The sequence below is a fragment of the Chlorocebus sabaeus genome, chromosome 13, assembly GCF_047675955.1.
Source record: "Chlorocebus sabaeus isolate Y175 chromosome 13, mChlSab1.0.hap1, whole genome shotgun sequence".
Classification (NCBI taxonomy): domain Eukaryota; kingdom Metazoa; phylum Chordata; class Mammalia; order Primates; family Cercopithecidae; genus Chlorocebus; species Chlorocebus sabaeus.
In genome coordinates, this window is record NC_132916.1 from 34,846,058 (window position 1) to 34,858,327 (window position 12,270).

Below are 12,270 nucleotides of genomic sequence, written 5' to 3' on the forward strand. Positions count from 1 at the left end.
AAACAAACAAGGCTGGGTGTGATGGCTCATGCCTGTAATCTCAACACTTTAAGAGGCCAAAGTAGGAAAACCACTTGAGCCCAGGAGTTCAAGACCAGCCTGTGCAAGATGGCAAAACCTTGTCTCTATAAAACATTTTTGAAAAATTAGCCAGGCATAGTGGGTGCTAAATTAATTATCCATAATTTGAACTTATTGCCAGATTTGAAGTTTGTTACTTTTAGCAGTTCCTCAGATAAAAGTGTTTAAATGTTCTGATTCCTAATTTGAAGATAAGAATTAGAATTTTTTGCTTCTTTCATACGTTGATAAAACATCCTTAATCTTCACTATCCATATTAGTAAATTGCCATTAATTACTTGCATAAAAGTGTAGTCTCCCACCAGGCGTGGTGGCTCACGCCTGTAATCCCAGCACTTTGGGAGGCCGAGGTGAGTAGATTTCCTGAGGCTGGGAGTTCGAGACCAGCCTGATCAACATGGAGAAACCCTGTCTCTACTAAAAATACAAAATTAGCTGGGCATGGTGGTGCATGCCTGTAATCCTAGCTACTCAAGAGGCTGAGGCAGGAGAATCGCTTGAACCTGGGAGGCAGAGATTGCAGTGAGCCAAGATCGTGCCATTGCACTGGGCAACAAGAACGAAACTCCCTCCCCGCCGCCCCCCGCCCCCCCCCAAAAAAGTATAGTCTCCCATTCATTAAAATCTTTCTGAAGTAAAATTTCTAAATACTACAAATACTATCTCCTCAGTAAAATGTTAGTTTATTGCTTAAATTCTTCAAAATCAACATTTATGTTTATATTTACTTTGAAGTATGGCTAACAGAGCAAGTTTTCCTTTCTGTGCATTAACAATATGTATTTATATAAATATGCTCCATACCTACATAAAATAATCCTAAAAATACAGTGAGATTATACTTACCCACAAGTCATGCTCTGCATAATCAAACAGCAGCCATACCTTCCTGTCACTGTGAGAGAGGAACACCTTCTGCAATGCGATCACGTTAGGGTGCTTCAATTCTCGCAAAAGCTGAATGCAAAAGAAAGAGAGGGGTCACTGTTGTGTTAGCAAGGAGGGGGAAATGATGAATGTCCTATAACTTCAAAACGAAATTTCTGAAAATCTAGAGAATCCAGGTAAGCAAAATGAAATTTAAAAATACCACCCAAAATACCTCTATTCAGAGATAAGGTCTGTCAACATCTTGGTGCGTATCTTTCCAATCCTTTTTCTGTGTGCATGGGTGTATGTGTTTTGTTTTGTTTTACTTTCTTTCTTGTCAGAGACTGCAAGCAGGAATGTGTTTTTAAAAATATGATTTTAAATGGTAAATGTAAAACAGCAAACAAAAATAATATCATATCATTAAATAATTAATTATATTTTTGTACATGCATATCTTTTTTACTAAAGAAACTGTTCCTTGGGAGGCAGGAATCATATATTAATACTGCTTATATCTACCCTAGCACAGTATTGGTGCTCAAGAAATATGTGACAAAACAAGGAAAGATAGTTAACAATTCCTATACTTATCCATCCCTAGAGTGTGTGGTTGAGGGTTTTTTGAAGAGTAGTGAGTATAAGGGAATGACTGTCATGCCCAATTATAAAAACTGAAGTTGAGAACAGGTTCTGTAAACAGAAGAAAAGGAACAGGACTTCACAAAGTAAAAGCTTTAAGCTGGACTCTGATGATATGGAGGAAAGATAAACCAGAGCAGCAAGCAGAAGCAGCACTTTGCGCATAACAGACAGCTGCTTGATAAAATATTTAGCAACAATGACATTATTGTTCAAGGTAAAAGCCTTAGAAATATGCCTGCCTCAGGCTGTCCTTAACCAGGGTTCAGATTTCATAGGTAAAGAGAAACATATTCAATTTAATAAATATTTTGAATAACTTTTAAATATAAAGCTCTGTGGAAGATGCAAAAAGAGAAAGAGAAAACTTCGTTGAATATTTTCTATATGCAAGATGATTATATACAAATGTTTTTCTCTCACTTAATATTTAGAACAATTTTATGATGTACACAGAACCCAAGGCTCAGTGTGATAAAAATAACTTGACCAAAGTCAAATAGCTAGAAAGAGAAGGGGTTTGGACTTAAATAGATCTGCCTGATTGCAAAGCCCATGCTTTTTCCACTACAGCTAAAGTTCATGTCTTCAGTTCCCACAATGTGGTAAGGGAGACAGACATATAAATAGATCAATGAGGCAGAGAAAAATAAATTGCTCACCCATTCTAATAACTTTAATAACTTTTTTTTTTTTTTTGAGACGGAGTCTTGCTCTGTTGCCTACACCGGAGTGCAAAGGCACAATCTCAGCTCACCGCAACCTCCGCCTCCAAGCGATTCTCCTGCCTCAGCCTCCTGAGTAGCTGGGATTACAGGTGTGCGCCACCACACCTGGCTAATTTTTGTATCTTTTGTAGAGATGGGGTTTCACCATGTTGTCCAGGCTGGTCTCGAACTGCTGACCTCAAGTGATCTGCCTGCCTTGGCCTCCCAAAATCTAGAGAGTTTGCCATTTTGAACAGTTCATGCTCTCTGGCTCTGGCAAACACTGTTTTTAATGACCCCATTGCCATGGCCAGCCTTGAAGCACTTAGACCCTGCTAAGAGACCTCACCCCAGGCACAATGACTGTCTCCTTCTTTCTAACTCCTTGATATTGATGAACTTAAAGAGTTTGCCTTTATTCCCTATGCAAAATATATTCTCTTTGCAGCCTGAGGTAGATGGGAAAGTAAAACTCCACTTCTGCATCTAAACCAGGCTCCTGAAACACCCAGCATTGGCACAGATCCCTGATTCCTGGACCTTGCTTGTCTGGGAAAGTGGATGTCACAGTAGCAATATTTAATCAACACTTCTAAAAAACTACATTCTCTGTGACTTCCAATTGTTGATCCCTCTAGAATAAATTCATTTTAAGTCCTCTGTTGAAAAATTACTTTGACTAGATAATACATTTATATGGTTCAAAGATCAAAGTATACACAAGGATATATATTGAAATGTCTCACTACCACTCCTCTTGCTTACCTGGAGGTAACAACTTTTATTAATTGCTTATTCATCCTTGCAATGTTTCTTAATACAAATAAAAACAAATATGAATATATATTTTATCCTGCATTGTTTACACAAAAGATAGCATAATATACACACTGCTCTGCACCTTTTTTTTTTTTTTTTTTTTTTTTGCCCTTACTCTATCTTGGAAATCTCTTAGTATTAGGACAGTATCAATATTAGAAATACTTCCTTCAGGTAAGAAGAGCTTCGACAAAAGAAAAATTTTTTAAAAGAAAAAAATAAAAATAATCTTCCTTGTTCTTTCTTACAGTAGCATTGTATTTCTAGATCACCTTTTTTATTGGGGTAAAATATATACATAATGTAAAATTTACCATTTCAATCATTTTTAAGTATACCAGATATACTTAGTATATTTACTTAATCCCACTACCTATCCTGGCTCAGTGGGATTAAGCACAACCACCATCACTACTGTGTATTTCCAGAACTTTTTCATCATCCCAAAATGAAAATCTATACCATTAAACAATACCTCCAGGTTGCCACCTACCCCCAGCTCCTGATGACCAGTATCCTAATTTATGTCTCTATGAATTTGACTGTTCTCGGTATGTAGCTCATATAAGTGGAACAATACAGAGTCTGCCTATTTGTGTCTGCCTTTTTTCACATAATATAATGTCTTCAAGGTTCATCTGTGTTGTAGCATGTATGAGAATTTCATTCCTATTTAAAGCTGATTACTATTACATTGTATGTACAGACCACATTTCGTTTGTCCATTTGCCCCTCAATAGACATTTAGATTGTTTCTACCTTTTGGTTATTATGAACAATGTTCCCTAAATATTGGTGTATAAGTAACTATTTGAATCCCCACTTTCAATTCCTTTGGATATATACCCAGAAGTGAAATTGCTAGATCCTATGGTAATTCCATGTTTAATTTTTTGAGAAACCACCATATAGGTCACTTTTGTAAAAAAAAAACGTTTTTTGTAGAGATAGAGTCTCACCATGTTGTCCAGGCTGGTCTCGAACTCCTGGCCTTAAGCAATCCTCCCACTTCAGCCTCCCAAAGCGCTGGCATTACAGGTGTAAGCCACTGCACCTTGCCTAGGTCTCCTTTCAATATGTCATACAGATAGTTACTTCATTGCTTCACAGATACTGTGTTTTTCCCAAGCAGAAGGCAACCCTGCATCAACCAAGTCTACTGGCACCATTTTTCCAACAGCATGAAGCTCACTTAATGTCTCTGTGTCACATTTTGGTAACTTTGCAACATTTAAAACTTTTTCAGTATTATTATATGTTACACAGTGATCTGTGATCAGTGATCTTTGATGTTACTATTGTAATTGTTTTGAAGCATCACAAATTGCACCACATAAGATGGCAAACTTAATCTATAAATGTTGTGTGTGTTCTGATTGCCTCACCCACCAGCTGTTCCCCCATCTTTCTCCCTCTCTTCATGCCTCTCTATTGTCTGAGAAACAATAATATTGCAATCAGGCCAACTAATAAAACTACAATGGCCTCTAACTGTTCAAGTGAAAGGAAGAATCTCACATATCTCTTGCTTTAAATCAAAAGCTAGAATGGTTGAGTTTACTGAAGAAGGCACACCAAAAGTTAAAACAGGCTGAAAGCTAGGCTTCTTGCATCAGTTAGCCAAGTTGTGAATGCAAAGAAAAAGTTCTCGAAGGAAATTAAAAGTTCTACTCTGTTGAACACACAAATGATAAGAAAGCAAAACAGCCTTATTGCTGATAGGGAGAAAGTTTTAGTGATCTGGAGAGAAGATTAAACTAGCTGCAACATTACGTTAAAACAAAGCTGGCTGGGTGCAGTGGCTCACGCCTGTAATCCCAGCACTTTGGGAGGCCGAAGCAGGTGGATCACGAGGTCAGGAGTTCAAGACCAGCCCGAACAACATAGTGAAATCCCATCTCTACTAAAAATACAAAAAATTAGCTGGGTGTAGTGGCAGGTGCCTGTAATCCCAGCTACTCAGGAGGCTGAGGCAGGAGAATCACTTGAACCCAGGAGGTAGATGTTGCAGTGAGCCGAGATTACACCACTGCATTCCAGCCTGGGTGACAGAGTGAGACTCTGTCTCAAAAAAAAAAAAAGACAGACAGACAGACAAAGCCTAATCCAGAACAATGCCCTAATTCTCTTCAATCTGTGAAGGATGAGAGAGGTGGGGAAGCTGCAGAAGAAAAGGTTGAAGCTAACAGAGTTAAGTTCATGAGGCTTAAGGAAAGAAGTCGCCTCTATAACATAAAAGTGCAAGGTGATGGAGCAAGTTATCCAAAAGATCTAGTTAGGATCACTGATGAAGGTGGCTACACTAAACAATAGATGTTCAATATAGACAAAAGAGAATTCTATTGAAAACAGATGCCATGTGGGACTTTCACAGCTAGAGAGAAGTCAACGCCTGGTTTCAAAGTTTCAAAGGACAGGCTGTTTATCTTACTAGGTATTAATGCAACTGGTGACTTGAAGTTGAAGCCAATGCTCATTTACCATTCTGAAAATCCTAGGACCCTTAAGAATTATGCTAAATGGCCGGGCATATTGGCTCAGCCTGTAATCCCAACACTTTGGGAGGCTGAGGCGGGCAAATCACCTGAGGTCAAGAGTTTGAGACCAGCCTGATGAACATGGAGAAACCCTGTCTCTACTAAATATACAATACTAGCCAGGCATGGTGGCACATGCCTGTAATCCCAGCTACTCAGGAGGCTGACACGGGAGAATTGCTTGAACCTAGGAGGTAGAGGTTGTGGTGAGCCGAGATTGTGCCACTGCACTCCAGCCTGGGCGACAAGAGCAAGACTCCAACTCAAAAAAAAAGCTAAATCTACTCTACCTGTACTCCATAAATGTAACAACAAAGCCTAGATGACAGCACATCTGTTGACAGCATGGCTTACCGAACATTTTAAGCCCACTATTGAGACTGACTACCTAGAAAACAGATTCCTTTCAAAAGATTACTGTCCATTAACAATGCACAGTCACCGAAAAGCTCTGATTGAGATGTACAAGGAGATGAATGATGTTTTCATGTTTGCTAACATAACATCCATTCTGCAGCCAATGAATCAGGAAGTCATTTTGACTTCCAAGTCTTATTCTTTAACAAATACGTTTCATAAAACTATAGCTGCCATAGATTGTGATTCCTTGGATGGATCTGAGCAAAGTAAATTGAAAACCTTGTGGAGAGGATTCACCATTCTAGACGCCATTAAAAACATTCATGATTCCTTCAAAGAGGTCAAGGCATCAACATTAACAGGAATGTGGAAAAAGTTGATTCCAACCCTCATGGATAATTTTGAGTGGTTCAAGATATCAGTGGAGGAAGGAAATGAGATATGGTAGCAATAACAAGAGAACAACAATTAGAAGTAGAGCTCGAGGATTAACTGAATTGCTGCCATCTCATGATCAAACCTGAATGGATGAGGAGTTGCTTCTTATGGATGGGCAAAGAAAGTGATTTCTTAAGATGGAATCTACTCCTGGTGAAGATGCTGTCAACACCACTGAAATAACAACAAATAATTTGGAATATTACATAAACTTAGCTGATAAAGTATTGGCAGGGTTTGAGAGGACTGACTCAAATTTTGAAAGAAGTTCTACTATGGGAAAATGCTATCAAATAGCATTGCACGTTACAGAGAAATCTTTCAAGAAAGAAAGAGTTCATTGATGCAGCAAACTTTATTGTTGTCTTATTTTAAGAAATTGCCACCCCAGCCTTCAGCAACCACCACTCTGATCAGTTAGCAGCCATCAACACTGAGGCAAGACCATCCACCAGCAAAAAGATTATGAACCTGGGAAGCTCAGATAATCATTAGCACTTTTTAGCAATAATGTATTTTTAAATTAAGATATATACATTTTTACAAATAATGCTACTGGACACTTATAGCAGTGTATGCTTATACTGCAAACTACAGTATAATAAATATGACTTTACTAGGAAAGCAAAAAATTTGAGTGACTTGTTTTATTACAATATTTGCTTTACTGCAATGGTCTGGAACCAAACTTGAAATATCTCTAAGGTCTGCCTGTATAAGAGGGAAGAGTGTAAGGTTTACAACTACACACATTTACTAGAAATTCTTCCCTAATCCCCAAATTTGCATTTTCTAGAGCATCAATATGCACTTTCTATTTCTGTGTACCTCTTATGCTTTTTCTACCCTATTGGTTTCTGTAAGTCACTAAATATCAACATGAAGGCAGACTGAGGCAAAGAAATAGCAAGCCAATATTACCTATATCTTTTTTGTTACTTCTAATTTATCTTTTACTCTGTAGCCAGGAGTGATATTTCAAAAATCCTTAACTGATCATCTGTCACTATGAACAAGTCTAAGGAATCAAAGCAAGATATGAGGCAAAGACCATATAAAGGGAGTCTTGTAAGCTATGCAGAAGTGTCACCAATGAGGTTCTCTAGTATCACTGGCAACATGCTAGAGTAAATGGGTCAGTGGAGAAGCCAGCTATTAGAAAAGGTACCACCCTTTGACTACCTTCTGTACATGTTTCATGACTCTCAGATTTGGCCTCACTGAATTATATTGAGTATCTTACAATGTTTTAGCTGTTTGCATCTCTCCCCTGACCTCCTCCTGCATTAAACCACAACGTTCTTGAAGACAAAGACAATTTTACTTACTTACTTATTTATTTTGAGACAAGATCTCACTTTGTCTCCTAGGCTGGAGTACAGTGGCATGATCACTGCAGTCTCAAACTCCTGGGCTCAAGCCATCCTCCTGCCTTAGCCTTAGTAGCTGAGACTACAGGTGCGAGCCACCATGCCCAGCTAATTTTTTAATGTTTTTGTAGAAATGGGGTATTACTTTGTTGTCCAGGCTAGTCTTGAGCTTCTGGCTTCAAGTGATCCTCCTGCCTCGGCCTCCCAACATGTTAGGATTCCAGATGTGAGCCACCACACTAGCCCAGAAAGACATTTTTAAATGTATTTCTATATTTCTAGTGACTAGCATAATGCCTGACACATTGAAAGAGCTCTTTAAGTGACCTCATCTAGTTTGGGGGCTTTAAATGTCACCCATATGCATTAACTCCCAGATGTTTACCTCTAGTCCACTCATCTCCCCTGAACTCCAGCTATGTGTATCCAGTTGCCTCAACAGCTCCATTTGAAAGCTTAAAGGCCAAAACTGAGGTCGCGCTCTCTACCTCCACTACCCTCTAGTCAAGTATCTCCAGTAGCCTGTATTCCAAATGCTCTTCCCCAGGCTCAGTTAATAGCAACTCCATCATTGCAGTTACTCAGGCAAAAACCTCATCTACTTTAACTCTTTTCTCAAATATCTCCTCCTCAGTGAGTCTTCCCTAGCCTTTCTATTTAAAATCGTAACCACCATTCTGCACTTTACCTTTCTGCAAGTACTAACACTCTCAAACATACCGTAACTCTATATCCCTTATCTACAATTCTAAAGAAATTGTAGAAAACCAAAAGCTTTCTAGTAACTCAGGTAGAAAAATTATTTGTGATTCAACAGAAAAAAATTGTTAGGGGCCCATCCTTTCAGTTACTTGACTCTGATTCTATAGAATCTATTTTACAACTCTGTACATTACACATAATTGAAAACGATACAGAGTAATTCTCACCTATAAGCATACAAATTCTGTGCTGTCAGTAGAGGTTCACTGACTTCCCTCCCCAATAGTGGAAGAAGCCAGTTTTGCTTCAATTTGCATATCCATTTCAATATTCCTGATCTGTACATGTATGTGTTTTAAAGTTTCTCCTTTGAATGGGCTATAATATCGACTTGGTTCCTTCATTCAAAAAGCGAAATAAGCTGGACGCAGTGGCTCACACTTGTAATTCTAGCATTTTGGGAGGCCAAGGCAGGAGGATCACTTAAGGCCAGGAGTTTGAGACTAGTCTGGTCACACAGCAAGAGCCCCGTCTCAACAAAAAAATTAAATTATCCAGGCATGGTGGTGCAGGCCTGTAGTCCCAGCTACTGGGGAGGCTGAGGTGTGAGGACTGCTCAAGCCCAGGAATTCAAGGCTGCAGTGAGTTATGATCACACCACTGCCCTCCAGGCTGGGTGACAGAGTGAGACCCAGTCTCTAAAGGAAAAAAAAAAAGAGAGAGAAGAAGGAAGAAGGAAGAAGGGAGAAGGAGAAGGAGAAGAAGAAGGCCAGGTACAGTGGCTCATGCCTGTAATCCCAGCACTTTGGGAGGACAAGGAGGGCAGATCACCTGAGATCAGGAGTTTGAGACCAGATTGGCCAACAAGGTGAAACACCATCTCTACTAAAAATACAAAAATTAGCCAGGTGTGGTGGTGGGTGCCTATAATCCCAGCTACTCAGGAGGCTGAGGCAGGAGAATCACTTGAACCCGGGAGGCGGAGGTTGCAGTGAGCCAAGATCGCACCATTGTACTCCAGCCTGGGCAACAAGAGCGAAACTCTGTCTCTAAAAACATAAAAAAAATGTTTTAAAAGAAAGTTAAATAAAATCATTAAAATGTGTTCATCTTATACCTGTATCACAGTCATAATTTTACCTTTTTTGAAAACAGCCATTTAATACTCATCGTACAGAAATACGTCACTTGAACTGACATGAAGCTGTTTATTGTCTGACATGAAGCTACTAAATGGACATGGAACTGTTTATATGTTATTTACTGTCTGTCTCTCTCCACTAACATATAAGCTCCATGAAGGCAAAGATTTTTGTTGATTTTATATCTCCAGTGCATAAAATGGTACCTAGCACATAATAAGTATTCAATAAATATTTGTCAAATAAATTAAATCTACAGAACTGGTTCTTATTCACAAAATAACTACTAATGGCCTGTAACCTAAAAAAACTTTGCTACCCTTTCATAAGTTATTCTCTTTCAAAAGGTGTTTTAAATGATTCTGTTTTCAACAAATTGAATAGACAATATCTAAAATAATTATTCCAGGGACGCTAACCCTCCACAAGCTCCATTTACTTTAGGCTTAAAAAGGAAGACTTCTTTAAATTAGCACCTACTCTACTAGAAGAATAAGAGTGCTGGCTTGAGGTAAAGAGCAGAAACACAGCTCTGAGTATCTCAGGATGGGATCTTCAACCTGGTGTATAATTCGAAGAGCAAAGGAGTGCTATGAGTGTGTTTACTGAAAGGGCCGTGAGCACAATAAGTGCTACAAAATCCTAAAGAAAATAACACAAAGGAACAGGGGATACAGGGAAACACAAGTGAAGCAGAGATTAACCTTTTTAGTAGTTATGTCCAAGGGATAAACATTACACAAGAGTGTATTCACTACCTCTATCTACTGAAAAAAACAAAGAAGTTAACTTTTCTACTGCTGTTTACTGAAAGAAACAAATGAACAACAGTAAACAACCTAAATGTTCAATAAGAAAACTGATAAGTCAATTATGGTAAATAGCCACATATTGTAGCCTCAAATATATATACTAAAATACATTAATTACTCGAGGAAAGACTATAATGTTGTGATATAATGTAAAAGGACCACAGGCTGAGTGCAGTGGCTCACACCTGTAATCCCAGCACTTTGGAAGGCCGAGTTGGACAGATCACTTGAAGCCAGGAGTTCGGGGCCAGCCTGGACAAAATGGCAAAACCCCGTCTCTACTAAAAATACAAAAATTAGCTGGGTGTGGTGCTACATGCCTGTAATCCCAGTTACTGAGGCAGGAGACTCACTTGAACCTGGGAAGCAGAGGTTGCAGTGAGCAGAGATCGTCCCATTGCACTCCAGCCTCGGCAACAGAGTGAGACTGTCTCCAGATAAATAAATAAATAAATAAATAAATAAATAAATAAATAAATAAAATATGAAGAGATATATTTATAAAACAGAAAATAGGCTGGGCGTGGTGGCTCACACGTGTAATCCCAGCATTCTGGGAGGCCAAAGCAGGCAGATAACTTGGTATCTTGAGGTCAGGAGTTCAAGGCCGGCCTGGCCAACATGATGAAACCCCATCTCTACTAAAAATACAAAAATCAGCCGAGCGTGGTACCACACGCCTGTAGTGCCAGCTACTCGAGAGACTAAGGCAGGAGAATCGCTTGAACCCGGGAGGCAGAGGTTGCAGTGAGCTGAGATCGCACCCCTGTACTTCAGCCTGAGCGCCAGAGTGAGACATCGCCTCAAAAAAAACAAAAAACCCAACAGAAATATGCCAAAACATTAACAGTAGTTATTTCTGGGTGTGAAATTACGTATAATTTATATTTCTATTTTTTCTATTTTACCAGTTTTCTACAATGAGCATTACTCTTTTAATTTAAAAACAAATACATACACACACCAAAAGACAGACCTTTCCAGAAATCCACCTACCAAAATAAGACACTATCATACTGTGTCAGCTTCTTTTCATGTGGTTATCTGAGAAGGGACACACTGAAAGAAGGAGATGGCCATACTTGTACTTTCCCCGTCTCTTGGCAAAACTAGATTTTACCAACGGACTTTAATCTCTCGTCTAACAAATATTTGTTCAACATGATGTCACACAACTACAAACATGTGTACTCATACTTAAATAGCAATTAAGTAGACCATGATTTTCCTGTGTGTCTCGTATTACCTGATAACGTCTTCCATGCCAGATACTCACAGCTCAGTAACATGATCCCACTGGAGCCTAATGAAGAACGTTCAATGAGCATGCTAATATTTTCTCTGAGCCCCTTTCAACGCATATAAGTAGCTATTTTTAAAGTGTCCACTTTTCACTGTTCTAAACGTAAAATAATCTACAATTAGAATTCTAAACTTTCTGTAGATCCTGACTCAATTTAGAGAGTCTGTACTAGACTAAAAATTCCAGAATCCATTTGTATTTTTATCTATACATCTTTCTTCCCTTTTCACTTTCTGTTCTCCAAGTCTATGATGTCCCCATGGGTCCCTGACTCCTTTTTCAAGGGTATTCTGAATGGAAACGTCCTCTTATACTTCAATAACTCACTTATCTCAAAGTAAATTCAATTTTCTATTCTTTGATCTCTTTTAAGTAACAGTGTGTTTCATTTGACCATCAATCTTTCCCCTTGGTGAGAACGGTATCGCTGACTTTATTTTAGAAAGCACTGAGTATCATTTTTTTAAATGTCTAACACCTCTTCCC

General features: G+C 38.8%; 1 protein-coding gene across 4 annotated transcripts in view; it reads right to left on the reverse strand.

Annotated features, from left to right (window-relative positions):
• Positions 1-12,270, reverse strand: part of CDK19 (cyclin dependent kinase 19) — a 215,930-nt gene that overhangs the window by 67,306 nt on the left and 136,354 nt on the right. For all 4 annotated transcript variants that reach the window (XM_008007334.3, XM_038001010.2, XM_008007336.3 and 1 more), the window contains one exon: positions 929-1,039. In XM_008007334.3, coding sequence (XP_008005525.1) covers positions 929-1,039 — 111 coding nt within the window. The remainder of the gene's footprint in view (positions 1-928; positions 1,040-12,270) is intronic.